Here is an 18,761-nt window from a genome sequence, read left to right on the forward strand (position 1 = left end):
AGCGATTTAGGAGAGGTTCCTTGTTCCATGGGACTGTTACACTTTTTGATGTGCTGAGCAGGTGTATATCCTGTATTAGGTAAATTTGCTAGGCTTCAGCGCTCTTTCACGAGTTAGGCAGAACCAGGTGAGAAACATCCTCTGAGGCTGCCACTGACAGGCTGAGCTGCAGGCAGGACGTGGCTGTTGGGTTTGGGGATCAAGGAGCAGACGTCAGCAATTTCATGTCTGGGACCACCAGCGAGATAATTTGCAGCATCAGAAGCCAAATGGACAGGGGAGCATCTAGCCTTTTATCTATAAAATTAGAAGCAATTCTTAAAATGCCCTGGGCTTTTATTGATCTGTTCCCTAATAGCTCTACAAGTAGAAAGTGGAATTTTTAGTGGTCTTTAAAGATCTTGTAAATGTCATCGACTCACTGTCTATGTAACTTGGAGAATAAGGGGAACCTGGAACTAATAAATAAGCCCCAGGCAGTGTTCTGGGGGAAATAAAGAAGGAAAGAAGAAAGTGCCCATAAAAGAATGTCTAATCCCATGTGGATCTGGGAAGGCGACAGGAACAGAAAAATACAGTGACGCTTGGGCCTAGGAAGATGTAGAGACAGTATTGCGTGGTCAGTCAGGGCGTGGAGTCAGATTACTTGGGTTCAGATCTCAGCTCCACAGCTGGTACCTGTGTGACTTTGGCAGCTTATTTAATCGTTCGGAGGTTCAGTTTCCTTATCAGTAAAATGAGGACAGTAATAATGACGCTTACTAAAAATATCCATCTAGGTAATTCATGTACAGGACCTAGCAGTGAGCCTGGCCATTTCGTTTTCTTTATTACTGGACAGACCTGGAGTTGAAGAAAGCCATCTCTGGCCAGGCTTACGATGCTTCTTCCTCTTACAAGTATTAGTCTCTATTTTATTGGGCAATGTGTGGTCACTAATTAGAGAGCAGTGGGTGGGATGGAAAGAAACATGAAAAGCAAAGAGCGAAAGAGTCATAAAAAGCAGGACTGCACTAATAACATGTAAAGTGGAAATTTATTTCTAAATTTTTACTTCCTTCTCTCTTCCTTCCTCCTCTGCCTCCTGGCTGTTAAAGGTTTTACTCTGCATAACCTACACCCCAACCTTTGACCTGAATGGGAGCGCAGTGCTGAAGATCGCGGAGGTGAGTATCCGTTTTCCCCAGACGCTCAAGTGCTGCTTGTGTGTGCTGTCTGCTCACAGCTGCTTTACCCCGACCTGGGATAAATGCTGGGGTGGAGCCAAGCCGCAGCAGTGGGGTGAGCCCTTGTCTGATCATTATTGTGGGGAATTTCCGCTACGGAGTTGATCTGTGGGAAGCAGGCTGTGTGGGCCACCATCCTTAGTCGGTGCTCTGCATGCTTTGGTTTGCTTGTACTTGAGGCTTTAGCCATGGAAATAACAGTACCGGTTCTCCCGACGCTGCTACACCTAGGTATTGCCCTTACTATTTTTCCTAAGATTGATGAAGAGAATTTGATTTTTTTTAATGGTTTTTAAGAAACCAAATGTGAGATTTAGAGATGTTTATTGATTAAATTGCATCCCCGTCTCCTAAACCCTGATGAATGCATTTTGTAACGATCATTGGAAAGCCTTCTCTTTTCCATCTGTATTGCAGCCTAGAGTAATATGTACCTTCAGCACTCCCAGCAGTATGTCCAACAGAAAACTTGCTTTCTTGAATATCTGGCATATGCCTTTGGCTTTTGGAAACAGCATCATTCCAAAGCTGTTCTTTACTATGCTTAGAATGAATTACCTGCCACTTCTTGAAAAGAGTATCTTCAGGATTTGTATGTTTTGACAAGACTACACACGTAGACCTCAAGGAGCCAATGATATATTCAGAATTCTGAAATTATAGAGAAAAAGAAAGCCTAACTATCAACAGTCATGGGTATTTTTTTTTTTAACACTAATGATTATCATTTATTGAGTATACCAGGTAGACGCTTAACACTTAAGGCATGTTTTCTTTTTTCCTCTTTTTCTCATCATTATTGAGGTATAGCCAACAAATAAAATGTTCGATGTTTCGATATGCATATACATTGTGAAATAGTCACCACAGTCAAGCTAATTAACATATCCATCATCATACATAGTTAACATTATCATGAGTAGTATTTATATTGGCTGATACAGGTGCTTTTATGGTATTATGTGGCACGGAAGAGTGAAAATTGAGAGAAAATTATTTTTGAGCACATAGAACATTTTTATGTGTCAGTCAAGAAAAAAAGACAGCTGACCCCTCACTATGACATAAATCAGTTCTCAAATGCGTATTTATGTAGGTAGAAAGAACGCTTTTCTTTACCACATTAGTATGTTTCACTCTATATAAGTAAAGAAATAGAATAGCTATCAGTATTTTTAGTTGAATTTTAAGAGATACTTGTGAGTGATTTGTCATTTGTAGGTTTGCTTTTTTTTTTTATTAACAGTGGTAAGAACACAACATGAGATTGTAACAAACTTTTTTTTTTTTTGCGGTACGTGGGCCTCTCACTGTTGTGGCCTCTCCCGTTGCAGAGCACAGGCTCCGGACGCGCAGGCTCAGCGGCCATGGCTCACGGGCCCAGCCGCTCCGCGGCATGTGGGATCCTCCCGGACCGGGGCACGAACCCGCGTCCCCTGCATCGGCAGGCGGACTCTCAACCACTGCGCCACCAGGGAAGCCCCTTAACAAACTTTTTAACTATACAACTCAGTAGTGTTAACCGTAGTGCAGTGTTGTATAGCACGTCTCTAGAACTTATTCATCTTGCATAACTGAAACTTTATACCCATTGAATATTAACTCTCCATTTCCCCCTCCTCCCCACACCATGCAACCACCATTCTACTCTCTGTTTCTATGAGTTTGACTATTTTAGATACCTCGTGCCGGTTTGCTTTCAAAGTGACAAATGTAGTTTTGATCAGAGCAAGAAACAGGATTGGCATGTAAGAGGCTTGTTATTTCTTTGCCATGTGAAGGGACAAGAAGAGAAATGCAGCATGTCACTGCCCAGCCACTGCCTAGCTCGACCCCTGCCCAGGAGGGGTATGGGGAAGGGGATGGGTTGTTGTAGGACTCTCAGGACTGGGGAGGCCACCAGGGATTCCCAAGCTCCCTTTGAGAGGGTGAGGTCTTCATCATCCTCACAGGGATGAGTTTTTGAATGAGAATCTGAAAGATTCGAGATGTAATTCCCGAGCAGCAGATACACACTGCCATGGGCCACCCAAGTCAAGGGTGATTTCAGAGGGGATCTGGAAGCCAGAATAGAGAGTTGGCAGACCTGTCTAGATAGGATGAAACATCAAAACACAGTGGTCTCTACCAGAACCTATAAAGGAAAAATAACTTTTATTTATTTTTTAAATCTCAGCCCAAGAGTGATATAAAGATAAAGGCGTTTGAGCTTGGTGGTGGCAGCGTGGGCTCTCGAGTTGCACTGGTTGGGTGTAAAAATCCTGGCTTTACCACCTCCCAGCGGTGTTGCCTTAGATACCTCCCTGGGCTTGTGTTTGTTCTCTGTGTAAAAGCAATGCTAACAGCGCCTACCTCGCTATCTCGTAGTATGGTTGTGCTGATTAGACAAGAAAGATAGAATCCATGTAAAAAGCTTTCAGTGCAGGCAGCCACATAGTAAATGCTGGGTCAAGGTTAGCTACTGCTCTCCTGGAGCAGCAGATGGATGACGACGTCCAGGCTTCCACTAAATAATGTTGACACGGCCAGGACCCTGAAGGGATGGGTCATCAACTGGGCTTAGGTTCCTGAGACAACAGTAGCAAGCTTACTTCCCCTTCTTGCCCCTCCTGCAGCCTCCTGAGATCCCCTAGTTGGAAGAGTTCCCAGCAGAATGTCAGCATGAAGGTCATAAAGCAGGGGTCAGACCATCATGGAAAAATGTGTTACTTCCAGTGCTAGCTTTGACTTATTCTTCAGGATGGAGGCTTCGGACTGCATTCCTCTGAAGGAAGGACTTGGCAGAGATCTTAAAAATAAACTTTTCATCCTGTATTTGATAGCGGGGACCTTCCCTTGACAGTGTGCAGGCTCCCAGAAGATGTTTTTAGGCCCCGCCTCTCCTATAGATCCACAAGAAGGTCCTACCACCTCCCTGTCCGTGGTGGAACTTAACAGTTGAGGCTGCAGGTTCCCCCAGCCCTCACTTAGGTGCCCCACTCTTTTCTGGTGACTGGAAACATCAGCAGATTCTCCAGCCTATCAGGGGGATGGAGACTGCTTTGTAAGGACCACAATGGTCACCCCTTCAAAGTGCTTTTGATAAATGGCAGTGTGCAGAATCACTCCACTGTGCTAGCCTGGACCTGGCGTGGACACCAGGTTGAAGGGAGTAAGAATCCAACTCTTGCAGCTGGCCAGTCCACGGGTAAGGACATCTGCACGCCAGGCTGCTGAGAGAAGCAGAGGACGAGCATGCAGATGCCAGCACCAGGGGCTCACTCTATCCAGTGGCACCGATCAGAAAGCCAGTGAGAAAAACACCCTGGAAAGCGCTCTCCTGCTGAGAATAGTGGATCTTTTATCCATCAGGCTTGGCTGCAACTCACAGTACTTCCACCAGGAATTAGCTAGAGCTCTGGGCTCTCTGTGGCCATTAGAGTTGATCATTCTGAGGAGGCTTGAGAACATAACATCACTCTTGGTGGCAAGAGATAAGTACATATTACATGGCTAAGACAATGTTACATGGCTACCTTTAGTACATATTTAGCTCTCTGCCAGGCACCGTTCTCAGAACTTTCCCTGTATTAGATCATATAATCTGCACAACAGTACTGTTGTACTAGCCACACAGCTAGGAAGTGATAGAACCAGGAAGCAAGACTGGTCGGTATGACTGAGCTTTTGGTCTTTATACCCTGTAGCACGTGCTGTCATAGTTTGGTTGTGGAAGGGACACTCACAGGGGCCCTTACACTTGCCCCGTGGAAATCAGTGGTAATTCTCAAAGGGGCTACCCTTCCCCTCATCCAGACCATTCCCAGGCGTGAGCACCCTGCAGACACAGTGTTGAAGTTAAACTAATCTTGCCTTTTATCTTTAAAATAGATCCTTTTTCTTAAGAGAATAGTATGCCTCAGTTCACCACCAACAATGATTAAAGATCAGAACTAGAGACAGACTTATACAAGTTTGCATAGGTTCCTGTATAAGGCTGACTATTTTCAGTAGTTACTTGATTAAACTTTGACCTCTCTTTACCCTCCTGAAACGAACTCTCTTACGTATGGGATACTTACAGTTGCAAAGCATCAGAGGCCCTACTTTTATGTTGAGGGTTCTCTTCAAAGGCTGCATATTCGAATCACCTGGGAAGTATTAGCAAAAATAAGATGCCTAGGGTTGCCCTAGAAATTCTGAGTTTTTTGGTCTTGGAGGGATCTGGGCAGACAAATTTTGTAAAGGCCTCCGGTTGATTCTACTGCAGAAGTCAAGTTGAAAATCACTGCTCTGATAGTTACTGTTCTCTCCAACAAGCTGTGTTGTAAAACCATATTGAAAGGAGCTGTGATGCTCTAAAGCCTCAAGTGTGGTCCACCCGGCAGATGCATGGCAGCACCTGGGAGCTTGTTAGAAATGCAGGTCCTCGGGCCCCAACCCAGACCTCTGAATAAGAATCTGCCTTGTAATAAGATACCCCGTGGGATGCATAAGCGTATTAAAGTTTGAGAAGTGCTGCCACAAGTGAATATTGGTATAATCTCATTAAAATGAGATCTAAAGATAGTGTTCTGCTGGGTTTATAGACCTAAATCCCAGGCAAGGTCTGCCATGCCTCTTTGCCATGGCTAATCGAGCCCCCTCCACGAAGTAGGGACACCCACACAGCAGCAGAATCCTCTCAGTGGTGGCCCCTAATAAGTACAAGATTTTGACTCTTCTAATTTCCCTTGTCTTTCATCATCTTCTCCTGCCAAATCATCTCCACGTTTTCTCCTTCCCATTTGTCATTGCTTGATATATATCAAACATATTTCTTAAAATGCTTTAATGGTTTAAACTGCCACAGAGCTATCCCACTGTTCCTTCTGAGTATGTGTTTCCGCCAATAAGGCCCTGTCAACCTTTAAAACCATACCTCCTCCCCGAATCCATATTTATGTAATCTGGCATAAGATGAGCATGGAGTAGATCTATTTATATGAAAAGCATAAGAACAATTTATAAATATAAGCTTATGGATCAGTAGTTACAGCTGTTAGATTATTAAGTGCATTATGTATGCATAATTTAAGGAAGGATAGTAGACTTATTGGAAATCATTGTTTACTTCAGATACACATGATAGGTATAAGTATTTTTCTTACATTGCCTACATTTTATATTGCCTCAAATTTGCAAAATAGCTTAGAACCTTTTGGTTTTTCACCATAGAAGTTGCTTAAGAAATCCTTTTTCATCTACAGGAAGCATTAACTACAAAAGAGAGTTATACTGCCACAAAAATAACGGTATTCTGTAGACATAGTGAAACCCAATGATTTTGCAGGTTTTTGCATGTTCTCAAGTGCTTTCTACCTGCTAATTTAGCCTTTGAAAAATCTGCATCTCTATTTTTAAAGCAGGACAGTTCAGCCTAAAACTACCACTTAGCTCCTGGAAGCTTTCTTGGTTGTAGCTGAATTTCTCATAAAAATAAGTCTTTAACTTCAAGAAAAAAAAATCTTTTCTCCTATTGTCACTTTTGATATAGCTAGGGAAACAATTTATAAAAAGACCTTAAAGTAAATCATTTAAAACTCCTGTGGAAATGTTGGGAGAGAATCCACACACTCTCTTCTTTCTTACTCTGTCTGCATTGACTGTTACTCAAGAATAGTGTTTACCCTGGAACCTGTTGATCAGGAAATGGGATGTGTGCTTAAGTATGAAAAATGAGTCTGTTTTCCCAAGGTACTGCTGAAACTATAAAAGGATCATTAAGCGCTGAAAATGTAAATAAGAGGGCAGCCTTCATTTGTGTGTCTAACTTTAACTTGCTTTATTAAACTGCAATAATGACAGTTTTTCCGAATAGGGTCTTCTATGAAGCAGGAGGAATAAATATCAACCGAATTTAGAATTGGACAGTTATGAAATATCCAACATGTGTTTTCTGTTTAATTTCATGAATTATCATTACTAAAACTCTGTATGGATACAAAACTCTCTTCATTGGTTGAAAGCTGGACGCTTAGTATTTCTCCTACTATTATGCCCAAATGAGCAGATGTGTTGAGTGTTCCGAGATAGTTACCTTAACGTAGGAAAAAGCTGTCGAAGTAAAAATCGCCAAGGCCTTGGGAAGAGGTAGTGCATAACCAGAAGCTCTGTGAAGCTGATTTGAAGATGGTTAATGATACTGTTTCATTGGTGAGATTTGGAGCATATTCTCACGCCTGCTGAAGGCTGCTCTGTGGGATTTTTCTAAGTGAGAAAGCCTTGTTTGTAAAGTGTATTTGCTGGTTTGATCTTAGTCATGGGAAACTTCCAGTCTTTGATCCTGTGGCATGTTATCAAGTTCAAGCAGAGTCTCTCTCAAAGACCTTTTTTTTTTTTCTTTAAGATTTTTACTTTCAGGAACCTCCCTTTTTTACTCCATCCATCCTCCATCCCTCAATTCCAAAACAGTGGTTAATAATGGTAGCTACTGATGGTTGAGTTCCTAGGGCATGTCAATAAGTATTGTATTTTCCACACATTCTCTTTTAATCTTTACCATAACCAAGCTATATAAAGAATCCCAGAGAAAGGGAGGTTAATTTGCTTGTCCAGTGATTTTAGGCCAGGAAAGCCCAAAGGTGGCTGGGAGGGAGGGGTCTCCAGGCTGGAGTCTGATTGCACCCACTCCACTTTCCACATGCTTCCTTTGTAAGTAAGCTCCCCCCACTGCTATCTAGACTTATTTTATATTGATTTGTTTATAAATAAAAAACAATATTGAAGAAATATTTTTTTTTAGATATTCAAATCTAGGCTTTTTATATTTCAAATATGTGCTGTTAACCACTATGCTATACTATTGCTTCCTGGCTACCCTCAGTCTTAGAAAATGTTAGTGAAATCTTGCCATATTAATATAGCAACTGACTGAAATTCTTTGGATTCTTATCCACTTTGGACCTTTACCAAGGCATTTAGTTAGAGAATGGCTGTATGGTGGTTTTACATGTAAAGCAGAAGTGTTGATGCGTTTTACTTTTTTCGTGACCGTAGATTCAAGTGACCATCGGGCATATGCCACTTTCTTGGGTGTCTTTACATATTGATACTCAGTTTGTCTTTTCTGAACATTACGTTATCCTCAGAGGATATGGAGTTTAGCAATAGTTCCACTTGTTATGCCAGGGAACTTAAAAAACACTGAAGCTCAAGACCTGCTGCCAAAGATTCTGATGTCACGGTTCTAGTTGTCACTAAAGTATTACTTTAATTGGGCTGACTTCTCTTTAAATATTCAGTGATCCTTTTTTTTTTTTTTACTCTAATGTGGAAGCATTATTTCTGAGCCATACCTCAAATAAAATATTTTACAATTAAGGAGCAGATAGTCTCCAGATATAACCTGGAAAAAGAGTACACAGATGACTTACTTGGTCCATTTATCCTGGAAGCATCTTATTTGTCTTGTTCTCTTTAAGACTGGGAGGGGTAGCCCCACCTCCTGGCAAGAAATCCAACCAAGGAAGCTGCCCCATTAACCCAGCTGAGGCTACTGGATTGAGGAAACCCCATTCTAAGGAGCTTCTCCACTTTTCCTTCCAGAAACTCTTTCTTTCCTTCCTCGTGGGCCAGCCTCTTTGCTGACTCTGGTTTGACTCCTCTAAGGTGTCTGTTCTTTGGCTACTTACTGCCAGATAGGCTTTGAGCGAACTAGTCCTTTGCAAGACATTCTCCACTTTCCTTTAACCTCTGGCTCTTGAAGAACTTAGTTGGAGTTAGAAGACACATTGAGCAATGCAGAGATCCCCTCTACTTCATTTTGGGTTGGTTCACTGGACAGAGGCTAGAGTTTGGTAGAGCCTGTGTAGGCAAAGCAGAAGGCTCTGCCTGAGAAGGTGCAGGCATTGAGGGGTTGAGGGGTCTTAAGCCATTTGAATATGCCAGCTGAAGCCAGGAAGAACATGGAGGAGGAAGAAGGAAGTCCCAGTGAGTTTTCCGTAAATGCCTGGGCACTTTAAGAATTTCCTTGTAAGTTGAGATCCAAAAGGAAAACCAGCAAATTTCCCTACCCCAGCATGGGATCAGGTTTACTTACACAGGTATTTCTTAGGAATAATAAAGCAACTTCAGTTCATTCTGTCTGTGTGTATGTATGTGTGTGTGCCTGTGTGTCTGCATCAACAGGACCCGTTTGATGAGGTGCCTCCTGTCACATACCGTTACTGCTGTTTACCTGGGAACGGCAGAGCCACTGAGCTGTCGTCACGATATAACAGAGTTCAGACTTACAGTGGTCATCAAAATTTCCTTTGGTTCTAATGTGATCAGCAAGCATTCATATAAGAGACATTTCTGCTTTCTTGTAGCTTACTTAATCTCTGATCCTTTCTATTTTTTATCACCATAAATTGTCATCTCCGTAAAAATTTTCCAGTTGGAAACATACTAGCTCTTCTCTTTATAGAACTCATTAGTCAGTACCATGCACTGTTTTACCAAAGCTATGCCACTAACCCCATTCGGATAGGGAAGAGAAGGTAAATGCACAGTTCAGCAAAGCGAAGGTCATGCGTTCTTTGTAAAGCTAAGCAAACTCTGCTGTGGCAGCTTCTTTAAAACTTATTATCACTTTGGTTAATGTATATCGAATATCTGCTACATTCCACTATGCTGCTTCATATTTAATAATAGTGATTATACCGTGGTTGTAACCTAGTACTGTTATTTATCAGTCTGCTGACTCGGTGATACAAAACTTGCTTATGTATGGCTTGCAAACTTGTGTTTTCTTGTTCTTGTTCCTTCCTGCTTTCGGGGTCTGTTTTGCTTCATTAATGATGTATGTTTTTGCCCTCAGTTGTGTCTAGCATGCCGTAAAGCTAGATGTCCACAAATGCATGAAATGATCAAAATGTCCCTTACGAAACTCCTCACTGCCCTGTGTCTTCGTGCATTCCCTGGGGATCAGGGGCCTGTGGCTTTTCACAAGGTATTTGACTTGCCCTTTGAGCCTCTGGCAGAGGTGCAGGACTGAGGCTTTTTAAGTGTCAGTTCTGCACCACGAAAGCAAAGGGCATGGGGAGACAGAACTGATACAGGATATATGAAAGGAAGAAACTGATAAGCTCCTTTTCCAGAAACTCAGCCTGACTTTGGACATGGTGTTCTCTGAGCTTCTCTGATTCAGTGTGCTCATCTTAGCACTGCCCTGAGGTATAGGACGAAAAACATTCACAAAGTGAAAAATCACTGGTCTTGAATTACAATGGTCAGGTTTATAAGGGGAAACGTAGTTCTGCAAACCTTTCGGATTTACCAATTTATTATTAATGTAGCAAGTTAAAGGAACTTTTCTTCAGAAGATGTCAGGATAACTGATAAAGCATTTCTTTCTGAGTACCTAAAGAGAGTGATATTAACAGATACATGATCTTTTTTTTTTTTTTTTTTTCTGTTTTTGCGGTACGTGGGCCTCTCACTGTTGTGGCCTCTCCCGTTGCGGAGCACAGGCTCCGGACGCGCAGGCTCAGCAGCCATGGCTCACGGGCCCAGCCGCTCCGCGGCATGTGGGATCTTCCCGGACCGGGGCACAAACCCGCGTCCCCTGCATCGGCAGGTGGACTCAACCACTGCGCCACCAGGGAAGCCCCATGATCATTTTTATATTTAAAAGGATACCCTTTTGTCATATTCCATATTTATACTCCCAACTTTAGTAGAATGAGATCCTTAGGTTAATCTTTTTTTTTTAAGCAGACTAAACATGCCTATCTTTTCCCTTAATAAAACGCCTCTTGCAATAAGTTATTTCCAGTGTTGTACGTGTAGTAATAGCACCTAAACATTAAAATGGTGATAACATTAAAACTCAAAGAAATGCATTGGTTACTCGTGAAGTTCATCTGTTTACAGCACTGTTTGTGTTGCTTCAAATCCAGTTCTTCATGTGTGCTTTCTTTCTTGGGTCTAAAGGGACTGATAGAGTTTTTAAAGCAGGATATAGATGGCTCTCAGTATTCAGGAAAATCATGTTTATGTTAAGTGTATAGTTCAGCTCTCCAGATAGCTACTCTCATCTTTAGTGCGTCTAAGGCTTAAAATTTCCCCTTAAATTTATAATGTCAGAGCTTAGAGATTTAGAGATCAACAGTTATAAAGATTTCTTGGGAGAGTATAAGATTTAAAGAAAACTGTTAAATCCTAAGGTATAAATAGTACGAGTGTGCCTGATTACACTGTGGAGAATTTGATTTCATCAAAGTGAAATACCTCACTCAGATGTATTTTCACAGTTTTTAAACTATTTCGTCACATGCAAAAGTAAAAGCCTTTCAAGATTAAAACATGTTTTTTTCTAAATATGTATAAATTGTACCTTCAGGTACATTATAATCCACGATTGTTTAAGAAAATGAATTTAAAACTGATATACCCTAAATGGTAGTTTGAAAAACAAATATTTTGGAACTTGCTCTTATTTTTTAACTTAAAATGAATTAATCTAAGCCAACTTCCAACTACACTGTTGAGTTTTCAATGCTCGTTTGGAATATTAAGCATTCAATAGGAGATTAATTAAACTGTTAGAAAATATTTACTTTTACCTAGTTAATTTTACCAGGAAGGTTATTATAATGAGGCCCGGCAGAAAGGTCTAGCTTAAGCAGTAGCAGCAACAAAGGTTAACATTTAGTTTCTCTCTTGTTTCAGTTATCAATCATCAAATTTGCCATTTGGGTGAGAACCCTGTATCTTCCTTGTAGATAGTCTTGGAGTTACTCCTAGAAGAATAATTTAGGTACATTAAATCCCCCTTTTTTTCTTTTTGTGGGACTAAATATGCTTGGAAAATGGAAAGGATAACATACCTTATGCAGAGGAAAAAGTGGGCAAATTTAAAGCATGCATTTATTGTCAATGCCCATTCCTATAGCTTCCAAAGGAACTAGAGGCAATAAAATCTGAAAAGTCATGCCATTTAACATCAACATCATCATCAAATGAGAGATTTTTTTTTTTTTTCCCCAAATTGGGACTTCTCCATGCAGCAGCCATCAGGGAGTCCTCTCATGTTCAGCTAGACATTCAGACTCACAAGACCCAACTAGACCACAACTGGCGTTATGTTCACTTAGCAGGATATGGGACAGGACACAGAAGTAGGTTAACGGCAGGCATATATCTTTCACAGGAGTCCTTGCGGCAGTCCAGAGGCTAGTTGCTGGCTCTCAAATGTCAGCTTAGGAGCAAAAAGATGAGAGCCACCTTTGTGGGTACAGAGTCACCTTGGCTAGCATCCCCAGGTTTCAACTATGTAGGAACCAATCATCTGTAACAACTGCATGAGCTCAGCTGGCAGAGGTCCCAGAGGGTGTGATCAATGACAGCAGTCACCCAGGGAAACTTCTCACCAGGTTTTTATAGTTCGTTCACAGTTCTCCGAATTCAGATGCAGCTTAGTAATCGGGGGACATTTTTACCCTAAGCCATGCTGCCTAGTAACACAGCTAACTGTCCCACTTTTATCAGGTTTCCAAAAGAACACAGCTGGAGACTTAATCCAAGGTCAAACTTGTTTATAGAGGAGAAAGGGTTTCATTAACCCTCTCCCCACACTTCATAACTCAGGAGTTAAATCCTGTTCCTGTTTTGTCATGGAGAGAACTTTTCCTGATTAATTTCTAGCCACCTGAGTTTGTTCTAGGTAGAATTATTTGGCATATCTAAAAATCACTAATTTGCATTCTTCTGTGATGCTCAGAATAATAAGCTTCTAAGAGTGATAATCTTTAGGGAAAGATTACTTTTCCTGTATGATTAAAAACAAATTCCCAGGGATTTAAAATACATATTTAGTAGTACTCATTGACAACTAGTCTTAAATCAGGCTGACTTTCTATTTAAGAGAGGTTTAACATCCTCTACAATTAATTCCAAAGCATGTTGGTAATGAACTGATATCTACAGATCGTGTATGTTGCTGTCTTATTTCTTTACCAGGTGTGCATTGAAACATACATATGTAGCTGTCACCAGCGTAGTATAAACACTGCTGTGCGGGCAACTCTCAGTCAAATGCTGAGTGACTTGACTTTACAGTTACGACAAAGGCAGGAGAATACGGTGAGCCTCTCGGTACCCACACGTTCATCCCGGTCTTGCCAGTGTCTCTGTGTAACCGCATGCTAAGTGTCCCACATCCTATATGCTTTCCCCTCCCCCTGCCAGGGCTGCTTCCTACTGAAACATTAGGAAGGGCTGGCTTGGTTCAGAAGAACATTTATTTATATAAATTAAACTCTTTAAATGTGTCTTTGCCTGTTTCACTCCAAAGCTTGGAGTTATTTTTCCTTATGGTTTCGGTCATGTTTTTAGTCATTAATTTAAAATTCACTTTTCTTTTAAAATCATGTTTTAAACATCTCTGATTGAACAATTTTATTAAAAATATTTTGATGTATTAACAAACAGAAGTAAATTCAGAATTAAACAAAATTACTAGCAGTTAATTAATTACATGCTTTGAGGCTTGGTGTATATGTTTCTGTTTGTGAAATAAAAGGCTGGGGCAGGAGGTTTCTTTCACCTGCTGGTACCATCAGGGAAGAAGCTGGATTTGTCTTCTCTCTGTCATCAAAGCCCACTCGAGCTTTTTGCTCTAAACTTCAGCAGTTTGTCTAAAATGAGCATTCCCGGGAAAAATGTAAATGTAATCAGCTTCTTGTATATGTTTTCTCCTGGGAATGTTAATTGAGGAGATGATTCCTCTTCAAAATTGGTGTTTAAAAAAAAATGCCTCTAATAATTCAGATTAAACTTCTTTTAAAATCTGCAAGAAGTATTCCGAAATGAACACTTTATGAGTTATTTTTTAGAATAGGAAATCTCAATGGCAATCCAGAATATCTCAGAAATTAATTTTACAGAAATGAAGGGTTCATTTCTAATTTTTAACTTCAATTATTTTCTAATTTTTAGAAAATCGTGGCGTTGAGTGAAACCTTAGAGATTATCTGGTCAAATTCTTTTATTCCTCAGAAAAACAGCTGGGGAAGATGAAGCCCAGAGAGATGAAATTGAAATCTAAAATTAATGAGCGTATCAGTGAAAGAGCCAGAACAAAAGCCCTAGTCTCCTTACTGACTCCCAGTCCAGGTTATTAATATGCAGTCTGGCAGCCAGTGTATTTTTGTTTTTTGTTTAAATCCACTAATCTGAAAAAACAAATACTGATTTTCTTTTCTGTTTGCTGTATCTAAAGCCCAAGTTTTTATTAAAAATGGTTTAAACTTGAGATATTTTTATTATATTAGCTTACTTTGTTAAAAACTATTTCATTTATACTAAGGTTTTGCATATGACGGTATAGATATATTAGTTTAAAAGAAATTCAAACCTATAAGCAGAAAGCATTAAGAGAAAAAAATTTCTTAATGGAAACAAAGCTAAGATGTTGAGAGTCCTGATACTAGTATATTATCGTGTTCCATCCTTGCTAAATGGCAACATGATGGGAAATACTATAACACTAATGCTTTAAGATGAAGCATTTAAATGAAACTTTGTAGTTTCAAAGAGATTTCAATTATGATAGTTTATTTCGTTATATTTTTAAATTTTTAAGTAGGAGAATTTGGGGTTTTAAGTAAAACGACTCAGCTTTTTAGCTTATCTTGCTCTTCTGTAACAATGGTGACAGGTATGGTTGTAGAGGTCTGGATAAAACTAGAGGGTTGTCTGCCTCTGTCCTAGGTACTGTGTGGCTAATCAACCTTCTGGTCCCCCTCATCACTGACCATCTGGACTCACCCCATCCGGAGGCAAGATCCCAAAGGAGATGGAAAATGACTGTTTCCTGTTAATTTCCTTTATATTACTCATTAGATCCCTGGAGATGTTATTGTGTCCCAGAAATACATGATTCTCAGGATGCTAATATTTGAAGCACTTAGGATGTTTAGTAGAGGGAGACGTAACTTTTGCCACCTAAGAATGGTTTTTTAAAAAAAGCTATTAAAGGAGAGTGGTCCCTAGGAATGGTGAGGCTCACTCTGAGTAGGCTGCATGTTCTCCCATGGGACACTTAGCATTACTTGTAGAAGATGTGTATCGTGCTTAGCGTGACCCATCCCTGGAAAGACATCATGGGCCATCTCAGAATTAGAAAGACTTAAGTACAGTGGAAAGAAAATAAATCTAGAATGCCAAAAGCTTAGCATGTAATGTATCTTCAGCTTAATGTCTAGCCCCTCCCAACCCCTGCTCCCAGGGCAGATTACTCAGTTTGATTTTGTAGCCTCAGAAACCCTGAGTTATTACCGAGCTTTATTTTTGAATTATTTCGATGACAAAAGCCATTGTTAAATTGTTGTTACACATTTTAAAAAGAAAAAAATGCCACATGTAAATATTTGGGGGTAGGTGGTAGTGGTTTTCCTATCCATAAAAATGATTCAGATGGATTTCCTCCAGAAAATGTTGTTCTGAACTTAATATTTATCCATGTGCTGAGCTGTAGGCACTAACATAGCATTTCCCAAAACACTGTAGAAGTTGCTGAGCTTGCAAATTTATGAACAGAGAAGAGTAGAAATACATGCCCGTAACAAGTTTAAAAATGATCAGTGCTATGGTATGATTTATATCTGGTAGGTGGCATGGAAATGCCTTCTGTTTATCTCCCGATGCTAAGAGGTGGGGAGACTGAAGGGTTGCCTTCCTGTTCTCAGCTCAGTAGTCACTGAATTATCCGTATCATGGGAAATAATCTTACTACCAGTAAATGTCTTTTCCTTCCTATTCTCCCTTCCCTCCAGGTTCTGTCTCTACCCTGATAGTTCTAGGCCTACCTAGAGATGGCCTAGAGGGTCGGTCTGGTCAGACAGTCAGAAGTTAATACACTCCCCCATCAATTAGGAAACTGGTGCTTCTGACCCGCAGTCATCTTGGACTTGTATGTTGAAGTCCAGGAACCTGATTCTTCTTACGATTAAGAATCTGTATTCATTAGGTGCCAGTCAGAGTGCAGTCTGTGACCTTGGGGCAGATTGTTGTGCAAAGAGAACGCACCTGTTTAGGCAGGTATTGCCTCAGGTCATAGCCCTGCAGCATCCTGGAATGATCAAGTGCACGGTGGGCCTTAAACTTCCAGGGGGTTGTGGACTCTTGAATGAGTTATTTTTGGAATTGATAACTCAGTTCAGACATCACAGCCTTTTCATAAGTACCATGAGTAATGAAATGCTATCAAGAGCCGGAGGGTGCGCCTAGGTAAGTTAGCAGAGCCCAGAGCACTCAGATGACACTTTGTTTCCTAGAACTTTCCGTTGTTTAACAGTCGGGATTTTTCTTGCCTGAATCTCCTAATTGTCCTGTGTGTGTCTCCCTTACTAGATAATTGAAAACCCGGATGTACCGCAGGAATTCAGGAGTCAAGGTATTGGATTTGATTTCTGTGCATTCAGTTTAAAAAGCCGGTGTAAAGACACCTACTATGTGCTTGGGGTGGGGATGTAACGCTGAGTAAAAGCTCTCGGGTTAGTTCCCCATTCTCCTTGGAGGCTCTGCTTAGCTTTAGTCAGCTGTTTCCTTCTGTTCCTACACCCTCTGCCAACCATACTTGTCCCTGCTCCAGCTGTGTCAAGGAAATTAACTCTTCACACACCTTCCTGCTGGAAGCTAGTTTTTGTAGTTACATCACTCTTCATGAAGTCAGGTTCATTATTTCACCTGAAGGGTATTTGTGAAACACCGAGTTTTTGATATGAAAAATGAGTCACCTCACAGGGAAGGACAGACAGCCCAGTTTCAGTAGCAGGTGAAATCAAGGTAAGGAACTTTCATTCTGACCCACAGGACAGGAAAAAATAAAGGTCCGCGTACAACAGACAAGCACTTTGACTTCTTCAAAATGTTTGATGGTATTGTTTTCTGAAAGAGATATGAAAAATTCAAATTATCTGATTGAAATACTGAAATATAATTTTTATTTTGAATTTTATTCAGTAATTTTTAAAATGTTGGAAAAAATCTGCTTTTCTTTGATATTTTTGCCAGTTAATAATGGGGAAGGGGGGGTGGGGTAGAGAGAAGATGAAAAAAACCAGGGAATGAAACAGAGAGAAAGAAGTAGCTAAACAGCCACAGTTAGAAAAAGAATAAATGAAAGAAAAATGACCGCTTTAAGTCATTTTCTAAAGCATCACATTAGCATGTTGTTTTAGTCACATCCTCCTGCATTCTTGGGCTGCAGTATCCTTTCACCTTTTGAAGCTCTCAGTGGTATACTCCAAGATTTTCCACCAGTCTCTTCCTCTTTTGGCTCTTGCAGTTCCCATAATGTCTTCCTTTAACGTAGGATGATTTTATAAACTAAAATAAGAGGTCAAAGTCCTCTTGGTTAAGGATGCATCTTTAAAATCTATATCAGTAAAAAAATTGATGGACTCATTTGAAATTTACCTAAAATTGAGTTTCAAGACTACTTGTGGGTTTTATTTATTTTAAACTATCATTTATCATTGTACTTTATCATTTCTCAATTTGTTCCTGCATTTAAAATATTAAATTCTGAGGATCAGCCATTTATCATTCCCTTGCCCTCCTCCAATTTTATTTTTATTTTCCTTCTTACACTCTTGCCATTTTTTCTCCATCTTCTCTGACCTCATGGTCATTCATTCATTCATTCATTCTATACATCCATCAAACACTTGGGCACATTTGTATAGCTCTCCACAGGTTTTTATTTAAAAAAAAAAAAAGCAAATGCTTCCACTGGTTACTTCACTTGGCCCAACAGAGCTGGGACTTCATTATTATTTATCGCATCTTGCCGAAGGCTAAACTGAAGCTTACCCAAGCTCACAGTCAGCAGACTGTGGACCAGTACTTGAACAGATTCCAAATTTCAGCCTTTTTCCAATACACTTCGGTGCTCCTGTGGGAGTTTTGTTGCTAGATTCTGGACACAAACATGTTTGAAAGGAAATTTTTTTCTGACCGTGGCTGTTGCTCCTTTAACAGTGAAGGCCACGTACCCTGAGGATGCTGGACAAATAGCTAAAATAGGTGAAGATGGTGACTAACTTATTTTGCCTCCTTTCCCTAGTTTCCTAGTATGAAAAGCCCATCTTTCTTCCATGCCACCATATTTTCTCTCTCTGGGATACAGCTCAAGTCTGCTCAGGAGACCCAGAAACTGAAGAGGTCAGAATAAGGGATACATGTGTAGTCTGCTGGCCTAAATATTGATAAAATTGTTATTGATTGTGTTGTTCCTTAAATTAACCAAATCTTTTTTGTTAAGTGTGAGTGAATTTTACTTATAATGAATAGTCTATTATTTCCTTCCTGGACTATCTTGAGTGTTTTACTTTGGAAAGGACTGATGGGATAATCAGTCCTTTAATTCTTTTCTGTGACCCTTTTGGTGACCTGAGGAAGGCTCAGCATCTGAAAATCATCTTTCCAGTCCTGAAAGTATCGAAAGCAGAAGATGGGAAGGACTGTTGAGGAAGCCTGTAGTGCCCCCTGCCGATGTCTAATGCCTGTCACCTCCTCTGTTTGAAG

General features: G+C 40.4%; 1 protein-coding gene across 1 annotated transcript in view; it reads left to right on the forward strand.

Annotated features, from left to right (window-relative positions):
• ARFGEF3 (ARFGEF family member 3) overlaps window positions 1–18,761 on the forward strand; it is a 190,466-nt gene that overhangs the window by 72,161 nt on the left and 99,544 nt on the right. The window contains exons 5-7 of the mRNA XM_030853353.2: window positions 1,098–1,166; window positions 13,191–13,313; window positions 16,584–16,626. Of these exons, the coding sequence (XP_030709213.2) occupies window positions 1,098–1,166; window positions 13,191–13,313; window positions 16,584–16,626 (235 nt within the window). The remainder of the gene's footprint in view (window positions 1–1,097; window positions 1,167–13,190; window positions 13,314–16,583; window positions 16,627–18,761) is intronic.

Source organism: Globicephala melas, chromosome 14 (assembly GCF_963455315.2).
Source record: "Globicephala melas chromosome 14, mGloMel1.2, whole genome shotgun sequence".
In the NCBI taxonomy this organism is placed as follows: domain Eukaryota; kingdom Metazoa; phylum Chordata; class Mammalia; order Artiodactyla; family Delphinidae; genus Globicephala; species Globicephala melas.